Source organism: Fundulus heteroclitus, chromosome 1, assembly GCF_011125445.2.
Source record: "Fundulus heteroclitus isolate FHET01 chromosome 1, MU-UCD_Fhet_4.1, whole genome shotgun sequence".
Lineage (NCBI taxonomy): Eukaryota > Metazoa > Chordata > Actinopteri > Cyprinodontiformes > Fundulidae > Fundulus > Fundulus heteroclitus.
Genome location: NC_046361.1, coordinates 2,120,409 through 2,146,516, shown reverse-complemented (window position 1 = coordinate 2,146,516; position 26,108 = coordinate 2,120,409). Strand labels below are relative to the sequence as shown.

The following is a 26,108-nucleotide window of genomic DNA, read 5'->3' as shown; positions in this document are numbered from 1 at the left end:
ACAACGAGGATCAATCCGTTGGCCCTTTAAGAAAGCCGTGGTTCTTCAGCATCTTTGGGAAATTCACCTCAACAGCTTAAGACAGAGCCTGTAGTGTCCAGGTGTTGCCTCATGCTTTCAGCAGCCATGCTGACCCTGGTCAGATGCAAAACTACTGAAAAGCCACAAAGAAATAATGTCTGTAGCCTCCACCTTCAGAACCATTCCTGTAAGGGGTTGCCCCTTTAGTTAATGTTATTAACACCAGAACGACACTGACTAAACCTCCTCTACAACTTACCTGAACAGATCACTTCTTCATTTGCTAAACTGACTGGATGTTATACACCGTTTAATTAATTTATTTTTTTACTTTCATTTTTTATTTTTGAACAGTGCATTTCACTGTATATGTGATTCATCTGTATATCAATTCACTTCCTGAAATGAGTGACAGAAAATAGTGACGTTTTTCACAATATTCCCTTTTTTTTTTTTTTTTTAGATCTACCTGTATTGCAGCCCTATTTTTAATACTAATCTTTACCATTAGATGTAAACAGAAGTTTTTTAATACACTCCACCTGTAATTATTGACACAAAAAAAATCTGTGGTGACCAGTAAGGTCTGTCAAACCTCCCATCAATCCCTACCATCCCATACCTGGATGTCTGCTGGACTTTACGTACTAGACTGTCTGGTCTGGTGTAATTGTGAAACTGCAAGCCTGTACCTAAACCACTGCTCTCCAGAGGTCACATTTTACAGCATACATACTAGCATCCTTTACCGTGATGGAACAGAATAACGAATGGGAAAAAAGTCACATACTGAAAAGTTGGAACTGCAAAAACTTTATTCTTAATGTGAAGCAGCACATCAGCGCCTACTTAAAGCTTTTACTCACATGTAGGACAGTTCATTTCTTTTTCTTGCCTTACTTTTATTTTACACTTGTTGCAGGAAATCTATAAACCTTATGGGTTTAAATATGTCCCCCCAAAACACTTGAAATTACAAGGAATGTTTGGAGAGCTATTCTCTTCTTTTCCATCCAGAGAAGCAGAGGTACAGTCATCCTGATCAGTCTCTGTCCTGCTTACTGTGGGCCGTCCTGTCACAGATAAATATGATCCCTATTTTCTAATAAAAGCTGCTCTGCAGGGACAAGAGATCTTGAAAATGAATATCTAGTTCCCTCCAGCCCCACATAAACTTCACGACTAAAGCGTTTTTTGGGCTGGCAGAGATGAAAGCAGTGATTACAGGTGACTTTTAAAGCCACTTATTAACCAGGGACCCTTCCTAATACTTCTAGTAGACGTAGAACTGCTGCAGTGGGCAAAAATCTGTTCAAGTTTTTTTTTTTCCTACTTCTTTTTTTTAACTGTGCTGGCAGGAAAAATATATTGCTGTGAAGTATCAATGACGAGAACCCTCCAGTCAGGCCCTGGTGAGAAGTCATATTTGAGTTCCACTCTCCTTCCTTGCCAACATTTGGTGGAACATTTCTATAATATTCAAAGTATCTTTTTGCATAAACCTTTTTTTCAATCATTATTCCGGGACCCTCAAAATGTAATTTCTCTTGTCTTCCAATGCTGGCTCTGTGAACGACTCATGGTCTGCTTTTATTTCTTTGTTCTGTGCTCTCGTATTGTTTTGTTTGTGTGGGTTTCATTTTTTGCTTGAACTGTTAATGTTTTATGACTCAATAAATGTGTCTTACTATTGCATTCGTTCTTTGTTTTATTTTGATTCACAATGATTCTTGTTAAATGCAGAAAACTGGTATATTATGCAACATGAAAGGTCAGAGAACATCAGAAGCTAATCTATGTAAATCCAAATTATGGGATGGATTTGGTTTGCCATCTTTTCAGCACTATAGCTGGGCTGCGAACAGTAGACTAGAGCTTTGGTTTATTGGCAGGAAGGATCCAGAAGTACGTCCCCTGGGTGGCCATAGAGAGAAGATGTGTTGGGAATAGCTCCACTCCTGCCTTTCTCTTTTCGTCTTCCAGTCCCAGCACTAAAGGTAATCATTTTATAGTTTCAGACCGATCAAAAAAGGCCGTGTATTGCCAAACTTTAGTACGCCCTCCAATATATTGTAACAATGCATTGCCTCCTCCATATTTAGGCCCCACTCTATAAGTCTGGAGACATGTACACCCAAAGACTTGTACATTGACAAGCAGTTTGATTCCTTTTTTCAATTAGAGAAGACGTATCTTCCCACAATGCATTTCTTTTGTCATTTAGTTAAGAAATGATGTCCATCCCTTCACGAGGGTGAAATTTACAAGCTCCTTTTTGGGCTCTTCTGATTCAAAAGTTGTGAATGTTGTTTTAATGCACTTGAACTGTGGAGCTGTTTCTTTGGAGAATCCATGGGACAACTAGCTGGGTTTTAAACTAGGGATGAAGCATGAGAGAAAAGTCTGGGTAGGATCCAGTCCTGTTCTGTAGAAATGTAAGAGGTCAGCTGATTCAATTCTGACTGCTTCAGAGATTTCTTTATTCCAAAGAGAAACTACACAAAAAGTTTCCTAGCATTTCTCTCATATGTGATTGCCATATAATGTGCCATATAATTTCCAACATAAATGGGCCTAAGGGACCTCTACTAATGTTCTGGCAGGATGCTTTTAATTGTTTCTCTGTGATGTCCAACTGCATGTTGGAGCCAGATCCGTCTGGAGCACCTTCTTCCTTCTACACCAGTTCCTCTGAGCATTTGGAAAGGTAATTCCTGAGCCTCACTGAAGTGACCACTGTACTGCACATGGAGAAGCAGACAGGTTAGAGGCTGAGCTTAACAGCGTTGTTGAATAGCAACCTTTTTTTGTATTACCTTTCAAAATATGAAGCTGTCTCAGATCAGCCATGACAGACTTAACATGCCACCCAAATTTTCCACTTGCTTTTTGCCAGTTTCATCCCCCTGCTTTCTAGTCAGTGTCATTCTTAATTGATTTTTACATTCTTGCCCTTATGCTTTGTTGTCATGTCTGTTGTATGAAAAAGCTTTATAAGCATATCCTTAACATGGCCCATTCAGGTTATTGATATTCTGCTGAAAATGAAAAAGTCTTGTTAAGGTCCATAATTCTCTCCCTGATATTTCGCCTGAAAGCAGTTTCCTTAACATGGATCCACAAATGAGGCTCTAGTTAACCTAAAGGTTGTAGATTAATCTTTAAAAAGTTTACCAAACCAACCCATTCTCTCCTGGGCTTTCCCACATTATTTATAAGTAGAGAAATTATTTTGGTAATTGTAACTTTCTTAACCTCAAATGGCAAGACACAATGGTTATTGGAATTTTTGTAGTCAATTCACTCTTCTGATTTTAATAGTTTTTCTATTTCAGACTTTTTTTTTCTAACTAATGTTCCTAAATGTGACTAGAATGTAAAATAAAAGAATTTGGGTTATTGGACAAAAGCAAATGTTAGCACACAAACTGTCCAGCAGTGACACGATTCCATGAAAAAGTATTTTTAGAGCTTGTACCGTAACTAAAGCTTTTTTTTTTTTTTATTTACTGCAGATTCAGCTGTAATAAAGTATATTGCACTGTTTCTGAAGTGAGACCACTGAACTCCATTTAAATACCAAAGTGTCTGAACCTGTGCCAGCTCATTTTAGCTGTAAACACTATAAAGTAGATCAACCAACAATTAAATGTTGCTCTCGCGTCAGCTTCAGTTCCTGTATGATTCAGAACGATCCAGCTATGTAATCTTATTTTTTCGAGGTGAATCCAAATTAAGGGGGAAAAAGACCCCAAGTGTGTAGCAGAGAAAGGTTAGTTAAGTTGGGCTTATTGCAGATTTCTGGGAGTATTAAACTGGCTCAGGGTTTGTTTTAAATATTCGCCCAACATGTAAAGGAAAATTTTGTAAGAAACTGTAACTATACAGAGGTCTCGTCTATAAAGCAAAGGTTGGAGCAAAATCTGACATAGCAAGGAAGGAGTTAGATAGAGCATGTCAGCCTTGGCCCTGGTATGTTCTTTTAATTAAGCAAACAGCTATGTTCCATTTTACTTAAAGACGGCCTGTAACGCTGCGGTTTTATCACATCTGCTGCTGGTTCAGGAGGATGTTATAGATCCTGTCCTAAAAGCTTAAGAAGGTAGCTAACTTCTCATTTCTTGAATTATTTCACTTCAATCAAAAGGCTCTACTCAGTCTGCAGATCATGGCTAGGAGTGTCCACTCAGGCTAGATCACGTGTCAAACTCAAGGCAATTTATCCTGCCCTCAAGAGCCAAGAAAAGGCATATAATGTCATAAAGTAGAGGCATAGTGTATAAAGTGGCTGAAACTGTGCCTCCTCTGGTGAATGTTGTTTTTACTGTGTAGTAACAGCATCCTGCCACTTGATGTCAGTTGCCCACAACACATTGAAATAACCCAGAAATGTCCAAAAAGAGAAAAGTGATGCAGAATATTTAAAGTGTAACTCAACCCAGTATAAATAAAAAAAATTCAGATAAATTGTATAAACTGGGCCTAAGGGTGCTACTATTGTTACTGTTCATTTTTTTAAATATTTTAACATGAACTGGGATGAACTTATGAAATCAAAAGTATTATCTATAGAGGTGTAGCGGCCCTTTTAATGACTTCATGATGGCTAAGTTGCCCCATATTGAAATGAGTTTGACATCCCTGGGCTAGATGGACCTTCTGCGTTGGGCCTCCTTTTTACCAGCTGTGTTGCTTCTCCATCGTAGAGATCCCAACACTCGAGAGGTGAGGTTTGAAATGCATCAGAATATGGACAATAAGCCTCCTGAATTTAGCAGACACCACTGAGAGTCAAATAGGTGGCATAACCCTGAAACGCCGCTTTATTAGTTCAGTTCAGCTACATCTCACTGAGAAAAACTTCCCATAGCAGCAATCTGCACATTTTGGACAGGAAGACTGGTTGGAAGGAGGGAAAGACTCAATCTTTGTTCAAAAGGAAAAACCTGGATGTATTTTTTTTCCTTTCAGTAATGTTGACTGGTTTGCCTTCATTAGTAAAAATGTAACATGATAAAGTTTCTGTTACTTGCATCTTTTCCTCTTGCAAGAACTCCCTCAGTGTTCCTGGAACATTAGTTTACCGGGAAATGTTTGATCCAAATATTTGCTCAACTGGATAAAGACTCAGCAGTGGAATACAAGCTAAAGTCCATCCAACCTTTAGGGATCCTCAGCAACATAAATCTGTGTGCATCACAGATGTCTTTATGCCCTTGGTGACTCCTGTCCCATTGACTGGAGCAACACATTAATGAGGAATATAAAGAGGCGCAGAACGCTTCTCTATGATAGCGCCCCTCTGAAAGGCCTTAACCAGATGCTATCTAACATCACAAATCTAAAAAATGGCTGCTACCTGCTCAACAGTCTAGCTCAGCTAATGACCAAATTATTTGATTTAGATGTATGCAGACATCTAAATGTTTTACTACAATTGTACAAAACACATAAGGGCGAGAAGGAAAACAGGATTTATATGGTTTATACAAGCTGCTGCACCATCAACAATTACTGCAGTCAGTGTGAACCTCTTTTACTGGACTAGAACCTTAAGCACCGGCGCCCCCCAGGGGTGGCTTCCCCCCACTGCTCCTCTCCCTGTACACCAAGAACTCCACCTGTCTGAGAAACTGCTGAACTCTGTGGACACCACGGTCTGCTGCAGGATGGGGATGAGGCTGGTCCACTGGTGTGGTCAACCACCTGACCACACCAGCGACAAAGTCCTCATTGAATGCAGCGGGAGGATGGTGGACTGCTGGAGACCACCACCCACACCGACTCCCCTCCCCCAACAACCGTATATATGCTGTGGATCACTTCTGGTTCCTCAGACTGGAACCACCCTGTCCCAGGACTAGAGCTGGACCTCCCACAGACACCGTCTGCACTTCCTGCAGCAACTCCAGCTCAACCTTCTGCTCTTCTTCTACACCGCCCTGTTTAGTGAAGGAGCCAAACCCCACAACCAGGGACAGAACAGGTCCAAACTAATAATAATTCTGTCTGCAGAGGCCAGAGCTCTAGTGTCAGGAAAGGGTAGCTCACATCTCTGCAGACCCCCCACACCCTGCACAGATTAGTTTTACCCTGAGCTCAACACTACAGAACCATCTCTCTCTGATGAACACGATAAACACCTCCCAGTCTGGGTCAGGTAGTCATTTAGGCAAACAAAACTGATTTGCACCACCACAAGCTTCCTTATTTCATATTCCAAACAGAACATCTACATACTGCTGCTCATTTATTTATACCTAATGACTGCATGCTGTGAACATAACTGAAGTCAACGCTCACATAATCATGGCCAAATAAAGTTGACTCAAACTTTAAACTAAGCCATTATAAGTGGTTTTCCCACCAAACCAGTTTTGGTACCTGTGCTGCTACTAACACTTTGCATGACACCAGTTACGCGTCACTTGTGACACGCTCCAAGTTTCATTTGATTTATGGGCCAAACCAAAGCCAGCACCAATAATAACTAAGAACGAAGCTTTACGCTGAAGAGGCGCCTCAGCCACGCCTCGCTGCTGTTAACTTTAATATGAACGTCAGTTAAAGGCTTCACTGAACGGTTCTCAGAGGTGCGCTCAACACGCTCTGCTGAACCCATGAACCCACCTCTGACTCGCTTCTTAAACGTTCCTCAGGTAAGGCTAACCTTAAATGCTGTAAATGCCGTTTCACTGCTTTTAGCTGAGTTCCTCCATCTGATCTCAGATCAGAGGCCTACGACTGAAATGTTGAAACAAAACTTGCTGTTTGAAACTTAATAAATTAGGTCTTAACAGACTTTAAAAATATCATACTAAACTGGTTAAATGAGATTTCTGTTTAACGACTGAATCACGCACTTGGCTGTGAATGCTGCTGGATCAGATCTCATTCCATCTAAGCCCAACAGGAAGCAATCAACTGAAGAGCAACAGTGGGAGGGGTAACTGATGGTGGCAGGAATAGATTTTGATGATTTTCTGGCCCCTCCCCATAAAATAAAATGAACCCAAACGCTAAATGAGCTGAAATAGGTGATTAATGGAGTTAATGTTTCCTGATCTGTGCCTTATAATCCCATCTAATGAGGACTTTGTCATCTGTTCTGACAACCTTTACCACACTTGACCCAATGTTCTGGAAAAGTTTAGACCTTTATCGGCAGAGCTTGCTGTTTAGAGAGAGAAAAAAGAAGCATTAATATCAACAGCACACAACAGGACTCAGCAGATATTTGGTATTTCACAAACAGAGAACATGATTTATTTGTCCAACAATTCTCAGAGCATTTTCTTCCAAAGAAAATATATTCAGAATTAAACATTCACATTTTCTTAAATGTGATAAAAACTTAACTGTTAATGAGTTGTTGTTTTTTAATGTACATTTCAATACACAAGTATTTACAGTATTGCTCCGAGTGCTGAAGGAGCTGTGCTGATACGATGGACAGCTACAGATGTTGCAGAATGTGGGGAAAGTTTGTATTACATATACCATTGGTTACCGATACTACCTTTAAAAAAATACCAGGCCACGTTGCAGCTGCGTGTCCAGCTTCGTCACCTCCCATCGGCAGAACTTTAGCATAAAGAAAAAAGGTGGCGCTAAATAAATGGAATCTTCAGTACACAGGTGCTGGTTCACAAAGAGATTTAGTTCTAATGACAGATTTTGGTAGAAGATTTTAGAGATTGTTTTATTTTATCCTTTTAGGATCAATAATTTTACAATTTCATAGATTTTAGGATCACTCTTTGTGGACCTTCACCATTACTTTAATACAAGCACTAACAAAAAAAAAAAAACTAACTTAACAATCATCAAGTCATTTTTTTAATGACAAAACAAAAACAAAAAAGTGAGCCAAGGGCTCAAGATCCATTAATTGGGAACGTGTAGTATGTAAAAGTACTAATGTTGCAACTGGGTGCTGAAGCCCGTGAAAACTTGTTTTTTATTTATTTTATTTTTTTTTATCTATTCCTTACCATGGCGCCAAGCAGGAAAAGGTGTTCAGAAAGCCACTCATCCCCCACGGCGGAGCAACCATTACCTAGAAGAAACTGTCAACAAGGTTTAGCAGTAACGTGTTTTCATCCCATCATCATCATCATCACACAAACATCACATCATGCACAGTCTGCAGCTCTGAGGCCGTTCTAAGCATTTCAGGCCTCCTCCATCCCCTTAAGGCTCAGTACAGAGTCACAATATCAGAAAACAAGTACTTGACCCTACATTTTGAGCGACGTGCTCGCGCTCTCTGCACACTTTGTGCAGAACTCCACTGAGACGTGGTTCTTGTCTACATGCAGGCACACGCCACCAGACGTCTCCTTCTCCTCCACCTTCACCCGTTTCCTGGGCAACGCATAGTCATGGTCGTTAGAGTGAGGCCCCTGGAAAAGCGAGGAAGATAATTTCATCCCATTCACACCGCTCAGCCTGGACAAGAGCTGGCCTAACATGCTCTCATTGGCCAGCACAGCCCTCAGGTACCTGGTTTCATCCTCCAATTCTTCAACTCGCTTAGTCAACTGACAATTGTCTTGTTTGAGCAGGGTGTTCTCCGACGACAGGACGCCAACCTGTTTCTCCAGGCTGCTGACGTACTCCTTCTTTTTCAGCCGATTCATTCTGGCCGCGATGGCATTTTTGTTGACGACGTGGTTGGACTGATTCTGTCGGGTTTTCCGCCTTGAGCCAGACGACGTCCTCTCTGGAGATGAGCAGGAAGAAACGTCGAACCCAGAGTTTTGGGTCTGGACATCGTAGGCTTCCAGATCGGCGAGGTCAACCCCAAACAGCGGCGAGGAAACATCTTTTTCTAGAGTCCATCTTAGATCTTCAAACAGGTCATCTAGCTCAATCCCTGCAGGATCCGTGTCATCGGGAAGAAACACTTCAGACGGGCTGGGGAGATCTCGCACACTTTCCTCCACATTCACCTCCTCAACCTCTACTGACGGCATCTCCGTGGCACGGCTTCTTCTTCTTGTGATCATTGTGTCGTGACAACTAGATCGCCAAGACTTTGAACGGAGGGGATCTTGCGAATCCACACCTATGGAAACATAAAATTGGACGGTTAAATCCTGCAAATACCTTTCGGCTTAAGTAGTTATGAATGAGAGACAATTTTCAATCAGTAAGTTACATGATTATACACTAACAATAGAAAACTTTACTGGAAAACTCTTTTCTGTATGAAAAAAAGATTTTCTCCATGTTTTTTAAAAATCCCCTGAATCAAATATTATTTTGGATAAACCAGTTTGTGTTTCACCACCCTTCCTTTAAAAAAACGGGAAAGACGGATAGAGAATAGATCTAGCATGGAATTTCCGACGCTAGATGTAGCCTGAACGCCTCCCAGCCTGTGCGATAACACGGTCACGTGATGCAGCTGACGCACTTCCTCTAAACGTTTTACCAACGCTGCTGCTAACTCTGTTAGCTTCCCATTGTATAAGTAGTCAACTTACTTTAAAAACTGTAAGTTAAAGATAGCTTTGTAAAAAAAAAAAAAAAACCTGAATATCAACATGCAATACATATATTTAGTATCAACTTTGTGGTCGGTTTGGGCCTTTTTAGCTAAAGAGGCCTAACTAGCTTCACCGCACTTCCGTTAGCACCGAGTTGCTTAGAAAACACAGGCGATGTAACATTAGCTCGGTTATACTGGCCACTATACGGGCCGAACAGCGACAGGTTACCGGCAGCCAGATTGTGAAGCAAATTAATGTCAGTAATTAACGACTACATCCTTTTCTGCGTCGGCCTGAGTTAGCCAGCACATGAGCTACAGTACAAAGGACTTATGGCGCACTATCTATATTCTTCACTAAGATACTTACCGTCCTGATTCAAGCACACACAGAAGTCTCCACAAAAGTCAAGTAGGGAAACTGTGTCGGCAGCCGAAAGCGTTTTGTCTTATTTTTCCAAACCGAGCATAGCTACGACTAGTGCAAGGCGGGCACTTTTGGTCACCGAACAGCGCAACTTCGTTCTTCTTCTTCTTCGTGTGCTGTGGGGTTTTGTGGAAGTTTGCGTCCAATTTGTCACATTACCGCCATCTTCTGGGTTAGATGTTTAGTACAGGCCAATCAAGACCAATATTCTTCAAAAACTGAAAAACATTTTTTCCCCTTCAACTATATCTACTTGAAATTTTATATCATTAATTCGGTTGCCCAGTACTCCACAATTTTCTGAATGATTCTCATATTTCCTACATCCCATGAATATACCACCGTTTCCTCAACACCACACTGATTAGAAAAATCAGTTATGCTTCCCTTTGATTCCAAGAGTGGCGCTTATGTCACAGTGCCCACTTTTTATTGTTCTAGGAAGTATTATCCGAGTACAATATTGTATTATAGTATTTCTTCTATTTCTGTTGGTTCTTGTAATCTCAACCTTATTCTGAATGTGATCTTCCTTTTGATCACATCACCTGTTTTATGGTGTCCTTCCAAACTATACTTTTGAAAAAAATTGTATCTCTATTATTTTATTCAGTTTTTTTCCTTTGCCATCTTATCTGCTCTTTCATATTCCTACACGTTGAGAATTTGAGACATTATTACTATGGTGTTGTTTTCTTTTTTTTTTCTTGTTTTTTGCACATAACATTAAGTGAGTGAAAATCTTTTATATTGCGCCAATTTACAACACGTCATTTTAAGATACTTTACAAAGTCAAATTCAATCAAATCATGCAGACAGATTGGCCAAAAAGTTTCCCATGTAACCCGCAGATTGCATCGAGACAATATTCTGATGTTTTTTAAATACCTAATCAGGCATATGAATCACAGTAGATGATTATTATCTGAACTTACTTCCTCTGACCGTTCTGAAGCCAGTAATATTGCACACAGTTCTGCTCATAAAGACTCAGATGAGTCTTTTTTGCAAACCTAATGTAAAATCATAGAACCACAACTGATTCACTACTAGCTTCTGTATTTGGGTCATTTGAAACATGTACAAAAGATTGCAAATAATCACGGTATTTAGTTTTGATATGATTGTAAAGATCTTGGCGAATGTCAGTTGTTTTGTTTCTTTTTTCAGAACCTGATGAGAACATATCTACAGTTATGGATTCAACAATCCTGCTGTTACAGGCCACAACACTGCTGGAATAAAATTCATCATGTAACTTTAAATCTCGAGCCATGTCACCAATCCACCCGAAACTATTTGTAGATTCTTTACCACCAACACCATTCACATCTTGACTAGAAAGTTCTCATTATGCCCTTTGAGATGAATCCAGCAATACATTAATAAACAGGTTTTTTTATTGTCAGTGCCACAAAGGCAGCTCTCCTGATTCAGCCTGTGAAGCACAAATAAGACTAGTTTTAACTGCTCCCAAGTAATCTCCTAAAGCCCATGTTTGGACCACATCCAGGTTTGCTAACTGGGATTTTGCATCTGAACCATATGCTATCATAATTTAGACCTGACTGAATTAATAACATGATTTGTTGAAGGGACTGAAGGGACCCCCATTCCATTCCTGTTAAACACCTTATCATAACCTTTTCTCCATAGTGGCTCCTGTGTCTTGAAATATCTTTAAAAAAGGAACACTTTTAACCCCCCCAATACATTAGTGAGTGAAAAACGTTTTCTCAGCTGAAACTTTAACCCCCAGTTTGCATTCCCAATTTGTCCATAAACATGATTCTGTTCTTCCCTCTTGTTTGGCTTTATGCATAAGCAGGCTTCAGTTGACTAAATGCACTCTCTGTGTTAGAAATAAGTAATCTCACTGTTCTTTATTTTTCTTCAACCTTTTCTTAGTCATATATAGATTCCTTCCTCTTTATCCACTATTCATCCAAATGAATTCCCATTTGCTTTTGAACATGAATATCTACCATGCTCTATCCCATGGTTCCTGTCACTTCCTTTAAATACAACTTAAACACAGTCTTAACTTTTTTTTTACTCATTCTCAGATTCAAATCTACAAAAGCTTCCTTTGCAGCACATTTTGTACATTTGAAAGCTGTACCATTTATTTTTATCCTGAAAACAGAGTGAGTTATTGCTAATATAGTGTCATGAGTCTAAGTTCATACAGCCTGCTGAACACCTGCTGCTCTATTATGAATAATCTAAAGCCCTCCCATTCTAACTTCCTCTGGTCAGTTTAATCAGAATGGCTATTATTTCTCCTCTAAAACTGCTAAATTAAGCGCCACTTTTTCATTGATACTATTTAAATGGGGAATAACAAAGGATTCACCCACAGCGTTATCTAATACTTTGTTCTGAATGCTTGTTTTCTGTAAATTCCTCCAGCCCCATTCCTTTGACCAGTGAGTTGGTCCAGGGTTCTATGGTGGAAGAGCTACAGTGGGACTGCTGATGGCGTCACTTTTTCCTATCTCTGTTGACTTATTCTGACTCATCCAACCAAAACAAGCATCTTTTGCTTTTCCTGACATAACTGAAGATCAGTATATGCTCTGTGGTTTCCTCTGTCCTTTGAGATGTGCTCAGTTAATGCTACGTGTCACATCCTGAGTTTCACTGGCTGGTCACTCGTCTCAACCTGAACCCCAGGAACAGGAGATGTTTTCATGGCTCTACGGCAGTCTTAAAGCTCGATACTGAAATGTGTCTAATTTCCTGAGTTGTGTCTTGGACACTGACCCGTGATTATCTCTAATCATAAACTGATCTGATTAGAGATCAGGCATCTGGACCACATTCTCCATCCCTCAAGCATCTTAATATATTCAACATCCTGTTGTGTTATGCCTGTTATCAAACCAGATCCCTGACCATTTAAAACAAGTCTTTATAGTTCATTTCTATATGTTAGAAAAGACGGTGATTTTTTTTCTGTGTGATGACAATAACTTCTGTTTTGGAGGACCAGACTCAGAATTTAAACGTTCTGCGATGCCTCTTACAGCTTTGCTACAATTCACTCTTTAACTCCTCCCCTCTTCCAAACACCATCATCTCTGACTCAGTCAGAGACACTCAGATTTATTTAAATTACCAAAAACCTCATTAGTCATGACGCTGGACTAAATATACGGCCTGCAGGAGCTTAATCCTCTTCCTGTTTTAAAACTAATACTTCTTTGAGTTAAGAAGCTTCTTATCCATATGTATTTTTTTTGTTTAATATCCATCCCCTTTGTGTTAATAACTGTTTTTCCATAACATCTAATGTGCTTTTCCTTCTTTCTGCTCCTGTCGTTGGATTAAATTCAGCAGCCTGTGTCCTGCTGCCACATTCAGAGGTCTGTCTACCAACCAGGCAGCAGTACGCTGTTTTCCTTTAATGGCCGTTCAGCTCACAAACATTCAGTCTGACAGTTTCTGTAGAAAAAAAGCCAACATTTATTCCAGTGTACAAAAAACGATGAACTACACCAAACCAACTGTTTTTAACTAAACCTGAATACTGAATACAAACCAACTAAAGTCAGTGAACGCAGAACGTGTTCATGGTGGGCACGCAGTGGGCCTTTTCTCTGAACATGAAGGCATGTAGAGGACTCAGAGGAGCTTAGAGGACTCAGAGGAGCGCTACATCAGCTCCTTTCTGTGTCATAAGACATGTTTGGCAGCATGCTGGTTTTCACTGATCGATGCAGGATTTAGAGCTAGCTGTAGCTTTATACCATCAGGTTATTTGTGGAACTGTCAGAGTTGGAGGCTTTTGAACGTGAATAACATAATTCCAGCTTGTTCATAGTGAAGACGGGTTGTTACTGAAGGACTTCTGATTGGCAGGTCAGCAAACAGATGCGCATCAACAGCTGGACCGGTTCCTCAGATCCAGTCCCAACAAGTGGACTGCTGCCTGCAGCCACCAGGCCATGATCCTGCACACGGAGGCAGCATCCATGGCTCCCAGCGCATCTCAGAACAGCTTGAGTCCAGATTTCAGTCTGGTGAAATCGCTCTGGCCCCACAGGAGACCTTCCGCGGTTCTGGCGGGCCCGGAGACCCCCGCGGCGCTCTGCCTCCTGCCGCCCTCCAGCTCCACCGGCTCCTCGGACACCGTCATCGTCGAGTACGTCTCCGCCATGAGGCACGACGGATCGTCTGACTGTCCGGGAACCTTTCCCAGGGGGTAGTCCTCCCACGGGACCTTATCGGGACACACCTGCCACGGAGAACCTCTGAGCGCCGTGGCCTTTTGCGCCAGAACATCCGCCCCCCGGAGGTCAGCGGACGCCTCGGGCCGCTCGGAGCTGCGCCTCGGCCGGCTGCGCTGCAGGCTCTCCACGGTGTACACGGGCTGATGTTTCTGCTCCTCGGACGGGCCGGGCTGCGGGCCGGGGCTCTGCGTGTAGATGCAGCAGAGCCGCAGCAGCTTCTGCTGGGTCTCCTGGGGCAGCGGAGGCTCCATGTCCTCCAGGATCAGCCGCAGCAGGTGGGGCGTGTAGACGCAGGGCGCGTCCAGACACGCCGTCAGCAGCTGCCGCCAGCGCAGCTGGATGCGGTTGAGGAAGATGCGCTCCCTGACGCGCGCCTTCCTCTGCGTCTTGCTCTCGAAGCGGAACTCGTGGCGGTTGCTGTTGCAGAGGACGGCCTCCGAGGCCCAGGCGGAGATGTAGAAGGCGCGGCGCTCCCTCTGGCCGCCGGCCGCCAGCTTCAGCTCCGCCAGCAGCTTCCCCAGAAACAGGTGGATGAAGGAGGGCGAGTTGAGCGCCTTCAGCAGCGGCAGCCAGAACCGCAGGAAGACCGGGGGGACTCTGGGTCCAGAGGGGCCGCAGTCCTCGGACGGGTCACAGCCCAGCGTTTGCAGCTGCTCGGCGGTCGGAACCAGGAACCCGTCCTCCAGCAGCACGTCCACCAGCAGCTCGGCGGAGTCCAAGGAGAACTGCTTGATGTCCCCCAGCAACCAGCTCATGTCGGCGAAGGGAGACAGCCACTTGTCCTCCTGTGAGCCGTCCAGGCTCTGGTAGCGCTCCTTTTCGTAGGAGACCAGGAAGTCGCGGGCGGCCTTGTAGGCCTCCATCTCCCTCTGCCGCTCCATCAGCTCACCCTCCTGCTGCTTCACGTCAGCGTCATCATCCTCTCCGTCCGACTGCGACTCCCAGTCCTCATCGGGACCCCCGCCCAGCTGCCTGGACCAGTACTCCTGCTGCAGCCACTCCAGAACCACCTTGCATCCCTTCCGACACCACATGAGGGTGGGCAGCTTCCTGTGGGTGAAGTCGTGCCTCAGGTCCACCACCCACTCCGGGATGTTCAGCTTGCCGGCCAGCCGCCTCAGGGGCCGGGCTCTCCTCCCCTGCTGCTTCTCCGTGATCAAGTTCACGAAGCGGACCAGGGCCGCCCCGTAAAGCAGGACCAGGTCGTCCCCGCTCAGCTGGCCGGACCGGTCCAGCACCTGGCACCGCACCAGTTCGGCCGTGCAGTCCACGGCCACGGGCGTGCTGTGGGCGTACCTGCCCCTCCAGGCGGAGACCCGCTGCAGAGCGAACCTCTGCAGGGCGGCGTCCTGGGAGTAGAGGTGGTCCAGGACCTGGTCCCACTCCGCCTTGTTGAGCCAGGCCACCACATGGCGCCTTTTCTCCGAGCTGCTTCTCTTCATCCCGGCGGCGGCGGTTCTGCAGAACTTCACTCCGCACCGACACCTCTGGCGCCCAGACACAAAGCAGAGCGACACCCTGGCGTTACAGCGCTGCCCGCGGCGTGGAAACGTTACGGTCCGATTCTTTGTACCTCCGACGTTTTTTATTATTCCGGAAATTACGTCACCAGGACGTTTTCTTTGGGTTTGTTACTTTCCACCGTTAGTGCCACTTAGTGGCCGGGGGGAGAACAGCAGTCAGCATGCAGATCATCGTCTGCAGCAAATGAGTTAGAGCTTAATGTACATGAAAAGAGCTGAACATAGAGCTATTTAGTGCTGTGCTAACATCTTTTGGGTTGTAACACAATTCTTTAAATTTTTTTTCCCCCTAAATATCTTTCATATCTTTACTTTTTCTAATAATTTTTTTGCTGAATATATTTTATATTTACCTTTCTAGTACGACTTTACAACAAGGATACCCTTATGTATCGCTAAAAAATAGTTTATAGATGTGTTATTAATTAATCTGTAAACACTTTAGAGCTCGTTCTTTAGCTATCAGGCTCCTCTCCTGTGGAAAAAAAACCTCCCAGTTTTGGTCCGTGAGGCCGACACCCTGTCTACTTTTAACAATAGGCTTAAAACTTTCCTTTTTGACAAAGCGTATAGTTAGAGTGGCTCATGTTACCCTGAGCTACCTCTGTAGTTATGCTGCTATAGGCTTAGGCTACTGGAGGACATCAGAGTCTATTTCTCTCACTCTGCTGAGTTCTCTTACTGTTCCCCAATTATGCATTGTTGGCTGTTATTTACAACTTTGAACTTTTTGTTCTCTGTATTTTTTTTCTTTATAGTAGGTACACCTGACCTGGTGTTCTGTTAACTGTGGCACCATCCAGGGGGGGCAGATCATCTGCCATTCAGGATTCCTGGATCAACGTGTGCTTCTGTGCTTTTTACGTCTCTGCTCTGTCTTCTCTATACCCCAGTTGGCCGAGGCAGATGACCGTTCACACAAAGCGAGTATGGCTTTGCTGCAAAGCCATCGACAATGCAGACGACTGTCCCTGTGGCTCTACGCTGTTTCATGAGGAGTGAATGCTGCTTGTCAAGACTTTATGCAATGCACTGGGTTTTCTTAGATAGGAACCTTTTGACCAATCGGTCTGTATGAGTCAATTGAATTTGACTTTGTAAAGTACTTTGACATGACGTGTTGTGAATTGGTGCTATATAAATAAAATTTAATTCAATTCATAAAGGTTTTTTTATGCAATAATTAGGGGCAAGCAAAAGACAAAAGAACCAGCTCCTTCCCAGATACTGAGCCTGATCTGTTCAACTATATATTTCATCTGCTTATATTAAACATTGCAGACAAAGTTACTACCTTGTCTGCACAAACTGGTCAATTTTTCATTTTTTTTTTTTATTATTAAACCTTCATTTAACCAGACGAGAACAAGTTGAGATCAAGACCTCTGTCGTAAGGGTGACCTGGGCAAGAAAGGCAGCAGCGCACACAAAACAAACAGACAAAAACAAACATAAAAAACATTAAATGTAAATCTTTTAAAAACATTTAAAATGCAGGCATTATAATTACAGTGTTTGCCTTTAACAAAATGCAGATAATATGGAGCTGCCTTCTGTTTAAATAACAATGTGGTTAAAAGATGAAAAAGCTTCCACATTAACATGTCCAGATGTGATTGGAGCTTGTTCTAACCAAGCCTGACTGTCAGTCTTTGTTTAGGCTACATTTGGACCTGCAGACTGAATAGTTAAAATTTGGACTATAAGAATAAGGACTGGTCAACCCAAATATGCCACAGAACAGAGCTCCGTCTACTGCTGGACTTGGGTGTATTACCTTTTTTTAAAAAAAAAAATGTTATTACTGTAAAATAATTATTTTCCTAAAATCTTATGTTGGTATGTATTATAAAAGGTAGCCATCCTTTTATCTTTTGCTTTCTGTAAATTGGCTTTGGAGGGTGGGCATTAAAAGGTTATTGCTTCTGCTAAATACAGCCTTTTTCAGACTGTTTTAATTTATGTTACATGGACATATACTGTCATTTATTATATACTTGTGTGTCTGAAATAAATACCTATCACATAAAAAAACAGCAGCCAAACACTAACCCAGGCAGGAACTGACAACTGTACCGTTTTCCAGTTGATCAGATTAGAGCTGCTCAAAAATCTCTATGTTGCTGCTAAACATTTTGGTCTGGCTATGAGACTGTCCTGTTTAGATTTATTCCAATAAAGGAGAAAAGTGGCATTTCTGGTTGGCTAGGTGTGAATGAAAAGCAATTTAGAAATGTTTTCTGTTGTACACGAACAGTCCTCAACAAGAACTACAGCTATGGGGGTTCAGAATGGATGACTGTATGGTTGCATGGTCCAAACAGTTAGGTCAGTCGATCACATCTCGTTGCTGGGGGAAGGATGACCGCTGTCTTATGAAAGCCTAATCCAAGTTTCAGTCTACAAAGACTCGTTAGGAATTTCCAAGCCACTTTCAGACTAGTGTGATACACCACGTCTGTGCTATGAGCGCTGTAACCAAATCAATCCCCATGATTGTGCACAATCATGGCTGTTGTGCTGAGTATTCAGATTCTGAAAGAACAGAAACATTTAAACAAAGAGCAGAAAATAAATCTTAACTTTGAATATATAATAACTGAAGGATCTCACAAATGATATATGGTCACACACGGTCCCAGACTCCAGTCCAGTCCATCATGATGCTGCTAGACAGCTGCAAGAAAGAGAGACGCCAGGGGGCGCTAAATCCCTCGGTGCTTTGTGACACAGAAAAAGAAGAAGTAGAAGACGCTTCGCAGCGGAAATGGCGGGTGTTTTGACAGAAAACCGGGCTGCTCACCGTGTTTATGAGTCTCTGCAGGTAAATGAAGTTCATTTGAGATAATCCTTGATTGTTTCTGTTCACTTTTTAAATGAGCTGACTCGCTGCACGGCGCAATAGAGGAGATGTGTCTGGTCAGGGCGGAGACTGAGAGGAGAAGCCAGTCGCTGTGAAAGGTGGCCACAGTGGTTATAAACTAACAGGCTGGAAGTTAAAGGAGCTGAAAAGAGGGAAAACATCAGCAGCGTGTGATTCAAATAAGAGGAACATGTAGGACCTCAGGGAGGCTTGATGAAACGGCCTCATTCAGCAATCAGGTTATAGACCTACACTGATAAACAAACCCGTAGATTAACGATAGTCTGGGGTGTTTGCATTGACTTGGTGTGAATCTGATCATTCATATTGTCCCAGCTACATTCAATCAACTACAATATTTTCCTGTTAAAGTCAGGGAAAAAAAAGATTGTTATATTGTTGAGCTGTTTTTGAAGAACTTCTGCTGGCAAAACAACCACATTTTCCCCCTTTTTAAAAACTAATAATATTCTCAACTCAACATTATTTGTACAATTTAAAAATTAGTAATTCAAAACAGAATAAAGAGTTAAAGCCAGCAAAATGTACAATAAAATGCATATCCAAGAAAACAAACAATGAAAAGTTAAAAAGCTAACATCTCAAACTGTGTTTTAAGAGAACATTAAAATGGCCTGCCTGATATATAAAGCTACTTAAATCCAGCATTTATGCAACAACAGAGAAAGTGCGGTTACCTCTTTGCACTCTTTGTTTTTCGGATGACTAATAAAAAGTGATCTGCCAACCTGAGCAAGCGAGAGGGAGTGTGCACATGAACCAGGTCTGAAAGATCCTGGAAAGCAAGGCCATGAAAACATTTAAAAACAAATAAAATAATTTTAAAATCAATCCGAAGGTTTGCTAAAATTGGATAAATGTGCTCTCCTTTTCTGGTAGCAGTTAAAAGAAGAGGAGCAGCATTTTAGACCAGCTGCAGTCAGGCCACGATAGTTTTGTTAAGCCCAGAGTAAAGTGCAGTGCAGGAATCTAAGCAAGTTGTCATTAAAGCAAAAATTTAAATTTTTAGTCAGCTGTCTTGGTTTGAAAAAGATGGATTTAACCACAGATTGTAACTGTGCGTCAAAATTAAGATTACCGTATTCTCTAGTCTTACACTCAGGTCTGTGGCAGTCAGTGTCAGATACTGACTTTAGGGTCCCACGTCAAGACTGATGTTAGAGACATCAATGCAGCCAAACAACATAAACTTTTGAGAAGTTTATTTTCAGAGAAACTATTTTCCTTTTTAGTATCATAAAAGTCTGACTGTCTTCTGCCTAGAAGAGAAGGCTTAACACTGGTTTCTTATAACTGACTCCTGAGGGACGAGATAAAGAGAGAAGAGGAAGAGGCCTTGAGGCACTCTGCAGGAGTTGGACTCTTTAATAAAATAATAAAAAAGCAATATTCCATTCTTAAAGAAAGGAGAGTAATAATACCGGCAACAACTTAAAACTACTTTCACTCCCGGTCTTAACTTTATTCAGTGATTATTTGTACATTTGGTGTCTGTTTCATTTGATCCATTCTATCGAGAAACAAAATATATTTTACAAGGATAAAGCAGACAGCTGGAATGGACTCAGGAAGGTGGAGTTCTGGTGGATAAGTGACAGTCAGAACAACTTGTATTTTCATCAGAAATCTGAAAATGAGCTGTTTACTTGTTGAGAAGGTCCAACATTGAGTGTAAATGTTGTGAATTCAGTTTAAACAGATGTGATTCTCCTCATATTAGGCGGTCTCCGTATGTTGAAAGAATAATGAGAGAACAGTTTTGTGTAACTTTCTGTTTTAATCCACTAACTAAACAAAGTGTCGGCACTTCTCTTTCATATTTTAAAGGAACTATAAGTAATAATGACACATAGAGGTTAAAATTGGAACATCACGTACACAATGCCTTTCACGGAGACCAGCCATTTACCCAGTGGTCCTGTGGCTGTAAAACTCCACAGAATCTTTACTTAAACAGCACATATATATGATGTATTCTGTTCTATTTCTGGTCTGCTTCTCCTACTGGCCTCCATGTCAGCAGGCGGCTGATCTTGCTGAAATAAAATACCAATTGCTGTGCTCTGTTTGGAGAACCCTGAGAACTCTCCTATGATTGGCTCAGGAATCAGGAAGTAAACACAGGCTACACTCTGAACCAAAGTAGTTCTGGACCGTACCTGTAGGTTTGAAAGGAGAAAAACGTGACTAAGACATTGTTGATAGAGAGGACTCATTGTTTATAGAGAATGTTACTTCCATCTCAGGTGACAAATGAGAATGATTTAGGTTAATTTTACAGTAAATATCTTACTTATAGCTCCTTTAACAAAAGTAAAACATCTCTACTTCCATGTCTAGTTGGTCAAAACATGAGTTGAGTGAAAATTTAGTGAGAGTTGAATGCGCTCCTCCTGCTTTGCTCCCGATGCAGGAGGTACAAATTCCATCTCAGGTTATAACTATGTCATTACAGCAGATCCAACTCTCCCCCCCGCATGCAGGAGAGTGAAGCCGAGCTACTACCCCCCCCCCCCCTTAACTTTGCACAAAAGTTGAGAGGTTTTAATTGCTCCCTTCAGATGTGACATTTAGCCAACACCTTCTTCAGAGCATAAAAGGAGCTCATTTGGGAACATTTTTCTCTTTGAGGCTCTGTCCTGTCCCTTGGTGCAAGATCTGTACCTGCAGGAAGACGAGAGCATGCTGGAGCTGCTGTGCCGCCCCTCAGTGCTCCGCACCGACATCCTGGCATGGATCTGCTGCAGGTACATGCACCCCACCCCTCAATGAGTAAAAAGGAGAAAATGATTAGCAATGAGAAATCTATAGTAATGCATTAGCCTCATCATGGAGTGTTGCTTTTCAGAATCAACCCAAAATTTGGAACATCTAAAGGAATGCCAGAGGAATCCAAAGATCCCGACGGTTTAGAGAAAAGTAAGCCTGTCCTTCAGATCACAATCTCTCCACTGGAAACATTTTTCATCCTTGGGACTAACGCAAGCACTTTTATTGCTGCTGGTTTTTGTGCAAGCAGAAATGGCTGTGATTGGCCAGGAGCTGATGCTGTGCAAGGCGGACGACCTGGATCTAATCAAGGTGAGGCGTTCAGGGCAGTTCAGCATGTTCTGAGGTTACTTTGTGTGTCATGTTAAAGGCTGCCTCTCTTCCAGGGTACAGCCAGTCCTCAGCGACAGCTTCAGTTCCTGCAGCAACTTCTTTCCTTTGTTCCCGGTGTTAAGACGTCTGCTGGTAGCAGCACCGATGCAGAGGTGCTTCTAAGTCAGATTTTTGCTGCGGAGAACACGCCTCACCTCAGACAAATGCTGCAGCCAGCGCTGGACCCCTGGCCGCCACACATCGAGTAAGTCTGCTATCTAGATCAGCTGTTGCAGATCTTATGTTAAAGGTGCAGCTTTAGCAGCCTTAGAACTGATCAAATCAGCTGTTGGTACCATCCCAGTTAATGGATACAAGCTCTGGGCGACATCAACACCTCATTGCCACTGCTTTGAAGATGGCAGGGAACATCCAGGTTCATCCTTGTTGGTGCAGGAAGCTATTTGTGCAGCTACTGAAAGGCAATCCCATTAGTTTGGGGTCCAGTCAGAGATAAATGGTGCAGCACATGCCCTGTTTATGTCTGTATGTTAAACCAGACCAGGACCAGAGCAATCCTGAACAGATTCCATGTTAGAAAACTAAACCCCTGTATCTGTATCTGAGGGCCGCTGGTTTTTCCTCCTCACTCACCCTGACCACTGATCTGTCAGAGCTTTGCATGAAGGCCACGATTCTGCTCATAAGCCAGGAGAAGAGCTTCCAGATGTGTCCGACCTTCTGCAGTCCAGGCAGACAGAACTGGAACAGCTGCAGTCCAAGGTAAGCCGTGCCGGCAGGTTTTCTCTGGTTAGAGGTTTCATCTGAGAAAGAACAATGTGCTGATATGACGATGACACAAAATTAGCATAAATAGGCTAACATGTCAATTAAATAGTTGGTAGTTGGTTGCATCCTGATTTCTTTGAGGCTTTCTTCATGTTGGTGAAAGACTGCAGAAATCAGCTTCATTGTTGAGCAGCTGTCCACCTTAAAATTCAAATGAAATGTGCTCCATAGCTCCTTTAGGAACTTTGGGTCATACATTCTGAATAACTTTTTCACAAATCTTCTGATGCATTCATGTGCAACTGCAATTTCTCAGCTTGGAGCTGCTAGGCCCGACCAGCCTGGATGACATTTTCCTTTGCAGAGAGTAAAGTCCCAGTTTAAACATCTGTGTGAACCGCTCTGCGTTCTCACCACGGCCTCTTCTCCTCTTCTCCATCTGTCGTTCTCAGTGCGACTTCCTGGACAGCGACGAGCAGAATGGGAGCGCCTTCTCGCCGAGCTCGCTGCGGTTAGCAGCAGGCGACCTCCAGCAGCAGATGATGACCTTCAGCCATCTCTATGAGACGGACCTGAGGCTGTACTGCAGCAGAGACCCGCCCAGCTTCAGCGCAGACGCGGCCGTCTTCCAGAGAGTACACCAGAAGCTGCTGGCCTGCAACACGGTATTCATATAGCGCAGAGTAGAGCCATCTACACTGGAGGCGTCAGCCTAAAACCTGTGTGTGCTTCGCTCCAGGAGCTGGAAATGCAGAGGGAAATAAGCGAGGCCTCCGGGTCTGTGAGCGAGGACGTGAAACGTCTACAAACGCAGCCTCGCTACTGGAGCAGAGGGGAGAAGCACACGCTAAGTAGGTCGCCATGGCGAGCCAGCCGTACTGGTAGCGCTCAAACTGGACCAATGAGGCGGATTCATCTAAAGTCCATAGTATAACCTGTAGTTCACTGCTGCTTGTTTAACATTCACCCTCCTGTCTTTCTTTATTCTGTTCCCAGCGGATCAGCTGGAGGAAATCAGCCAGCGACTGGGGAGCATCGTCTCACAGCTTCACACCTGACTGATCTTCAGTTCTAAGATGAAGCTGCCTGCTGAACAACGCTGCAGGTTCTGGAAACCCTGATCGATAGCAGCCGCTCACTCTTCTACCATAAGACAGCTGCAGATTTCTAAAGTTAGACATCGTAATGCTACAAAGCATAAATGATCCTGTATCATCACTGTCAGCTCAGCTTCCAGGTCTCACAGCTTTACAAACACCCTGAGGCACCCATAAGTCTTATATGCTCCCTCCATGAAGGCCAAACGCTCCTGCAACCCTATAATGACAATTTCATTTCTTTTACAAACTGTAATCCAAATGTTATAGTTGAAAAGTTGGCAGAGTTTCACACTGAAGACGTCCTCCTCCTGCTGCTCTGTCACGTTTTCAGCTGATAACTCTCTAGGAGTCAGATGATCGCTGACAAAGATGAGTGTTTAGCATTTTATCTGGAGATGAAGACCGGTGGTGGTGGTGGGGGGGGGTTGTCCTTACTGCACCTATTTAATTTAGCTTCTGCATAAAGTTGGCAGATATTGAGCTTCCCAGTTAATTTTAGATGCTTGAAGGTACAGGATTGTTACATAAATAGTTTTCTAGAATAAAATGCTCCTCTGAAGAACATCAGGTTCTGTAGTAACCTGTTAATAGGAACCACCTAAAGGATTGTTGGCTACCTATAAATGTCTGTTATATATTCCTTTATTTAAAATAAACTTCTCACGTTTGAGCCGGAGTCCCAGCAGGTTTGTTGTCAAAACTATCATTTCACCAGATCCGTCCACTTTGAATATTTGCTGTTGACAGAACCCTTTATTACAGCTACACCAGAGAAAGGCTTAGAGGCCGAGCAGAAGGCTTCACCTTGTGGGATTTATTCATTTTTTTTTAAATCCTTGTCACAGGACAACCAGATACCTGGATGTCCACTCATTCCATGTGAAGGTAAATCTACCTGCTGCACATCCCCAGCTTTAATGAACACAACACAGTGCGAATCTTTCAGTTTATTCTGCTTTTTGAAGTGAACAGAACAGAATTACAGCTCTTTGGTGTCAGAAGCGTCTCCTGGAGGAGCAGCAGGTTTTTTATGTCCTGGGGTCGGGCTCTCGTCCCGCTCAGAAGCCTCTGGCGGCCAGCCAGGCCTTCAGCTCCTGCTCATAGTGGCCCTTCACCTTCACGGTCATCGTCACCTCGTTGACCTGCGTGGGCAGCTCCTTCCCCGTCACGCGCCTCAGGTGCTCCCTCACGTCCTTCTCCAGGGCCCAGATGTCCCCCTCCACCTTCCGCACCAGCGTGGTCTTGCGGTTGCCGTTGGTCAGGTCGCTGTAGACGGGGATGTTGTGCATGCGGGAGCGGCGGATCATGTAGGGCAGGGCCGGCGGCGTCTCCGCCGGGGGGATCCAGCCCGACGGCGCGGCTCCGACGTGTTTGGGTGGGTCGGGTACGCGCGAAGGCGGAATGAGCCGTTCCACAAACTTGTAGTCCTCCGCGGACTCTATTACGGCCGCCCGTTTTTCTGGCGGAGCAGCGGTGGACGCTGACCTGAGGCCGGCGGTGACAGCGGCGGTCAGAGGCCGGCTGAGGAGATGTGGAGCTTCCCTCAGGCGCACCAGGCTCCGGAGGCTGAAGGAGACCGACATCTTGGGTACCCTGGTAGTAACAGGCGGAACAAGGCTGTTTGTTGGCTGCTGGGAGAAAACTAACAGGTTCACTACCGCCACCTACCGGACGGGAGTGCCTTAAATGGCCAAAAGACTCCGCATCCATGTCCTCTTTAATAAAAAAAAAAAATAAAAAAAAAAATGTCCTCTTTAATCACAAATTGTCTGACATGTAGCGATGTTCTTGTTGTTTTACCAGAAAAGAGACATTTTCTACATTGAGCTTTGAGCATTGTCATCACTTTGATGGATTATTTAACATGAGAGCTTGGAAGAGTCTTTTAAAATCTAATAACATATATGTATGTATATATACAAAACTCAGCTCGCTGTCACTCTCACAAAAGTGATTGATTCTAAATATTCTCTGCTTCTACGATTTAAGACCTCCAGCACAAATATCCTCTGCTTCTGTATCAATATTATGGCTTCTACTCAAACTAAGCCATTGTGGGGAAACCTGGCTCTCTCAGCTCAGTTCTCTCCTCTTGGAAAGTGAGACCACTACCTTCTCTTTCAGGTACATAAAAAAAAGAAATATGGTGAAAAGAATTATCACTCATATCAGAAAGTGAACAAAATCAATTAATTTGCCCTAGAGTGAAATATTGCATAGTGACGGTAAGATAAAGCACTTAAGCTTTCTGGGGGTTTTTTTTGTTTTTTTTTGTCAAATCATCTAGGACAACAAAACTGACTATGGCACACATCAAATTATTGAGAACACAGCAAGGAAGACATAAGGGGGCGGGGGGGGGGCAGAAAACAATTTTTTTGTTGTTGCCTATACACATAACGGCAGGGGTTTTAAATTGTTCTAACTCACAAAATTAAAGTATAATTTGTAAGATGACAAAGTTTGTTTTTTTGCTGTCCATTACTGGGGGGAAAAAAGCTTTATATATAATACCTGGGTGACATTTAGATTATGATTGATGGACTTGGAT

General features: G+C 43.1%; 4 protein-coding genes across 5 annotated transcripts; 1 reads left to right on the top strand and 3 right to left on the bottom strand.

The window, feature by feature from the left end:
• Positions 1–7,255: 7,255 nt before the first annotated feature.
• crebzf (CREB/ATF bZIP transcription factor) lies at positions 7,256–10,052 on the bottom strand. Its single transcript, XM_021324049.2, has 4 exons — positions 9,888–10,052; positions 8,266–9,091; positions 8,016–8,090; positions 7,256–7,605 (listed from the first exon to the last, which is right to left on the bottom strand). Exons 2-3 carry the CDS (start codon positions 9,030–9,032, stop codon positions 8,081–8,083), a joined length of 777 nt encoding a protein of 258 aa, XP_021179724.2. The 5' UTR covers positions 9,033–9,091; positions 9,888–10,052; the 3' UTR covers positions 7,256–7,605; positions 8,016–8,080.
• Positions 10,053–13,389: 3,337 nt separating this feature from the next.
• Positions 13,390–15,798, bottom strand: las1l (LAS1 like ribosome biogenesis factor). The gene has a single exon (XM_036144044.1). It carries the CDS (start codon positions 15,620–15,622, stop codon positions 13,940–13,942), a length of 1,683 nt encoding a protein of 560 aa, XP_035999937.1. The 5' UTR covers positions 15,623–15,798; the 3' UTR covers positions 13,390–13,939.
• Positions 15,799–18,440: 2,642 nt separating this feature from the next.
• haus7 (HAUS augmin-like complex, subunit 7) lies at positions 18,441–23,979 on the top strand. Of its 2 annotated transcripts, none has more exons than XM_021324048.2 (9): positions 18,441–18,527; positions 21,219–21,334; positions 21,436–21,506; positions 21,607–21,668; positions 21,812–21,933; positions 22,343–22,451; positions 22,910–23,122; positions 23,197–23,308; positions 23,454–23,979. In XM_021324048.2, exons 1-9 carry the CDS (start codon positions 18,471–18,473, stop codon positions 23,513–23,515), a joined length of 924 nt encoding a protein of 307 aa, XP_021179723.2. In that variant the 5' UTR covers positions 18,441–18,470; the 3' UTR covers positions 23,516–23,979. The 2 variants fall into 2 exon arrangements, with proteins under 2 accessions (XP_021179723.2, XP_012732989.2); XM_012877535.3 differs by having other exon boundaries at positions 21,743–21,933.
• A 510-nt stretch (positions 23,980–24,489) lies between these two features.
• On the bottom strand, positions 24,490–25,184 carry mrpl49 (mitochondrial ribosomal protein L49). The gene has a single exon (XM_012877542.3). It carries the CDS (start codon positions 25,138–25,140, stop codon positions 24,616–24,618), a length of 525 nt encoding a protein of 174 aa, XP_012732996.1. The 5' UTR covers positions 25,141–25,184; the 3' UTR covers positions 24,490–24,615.
• Positions 25,185–26,108: the final 924 nt, after the last annotated feature.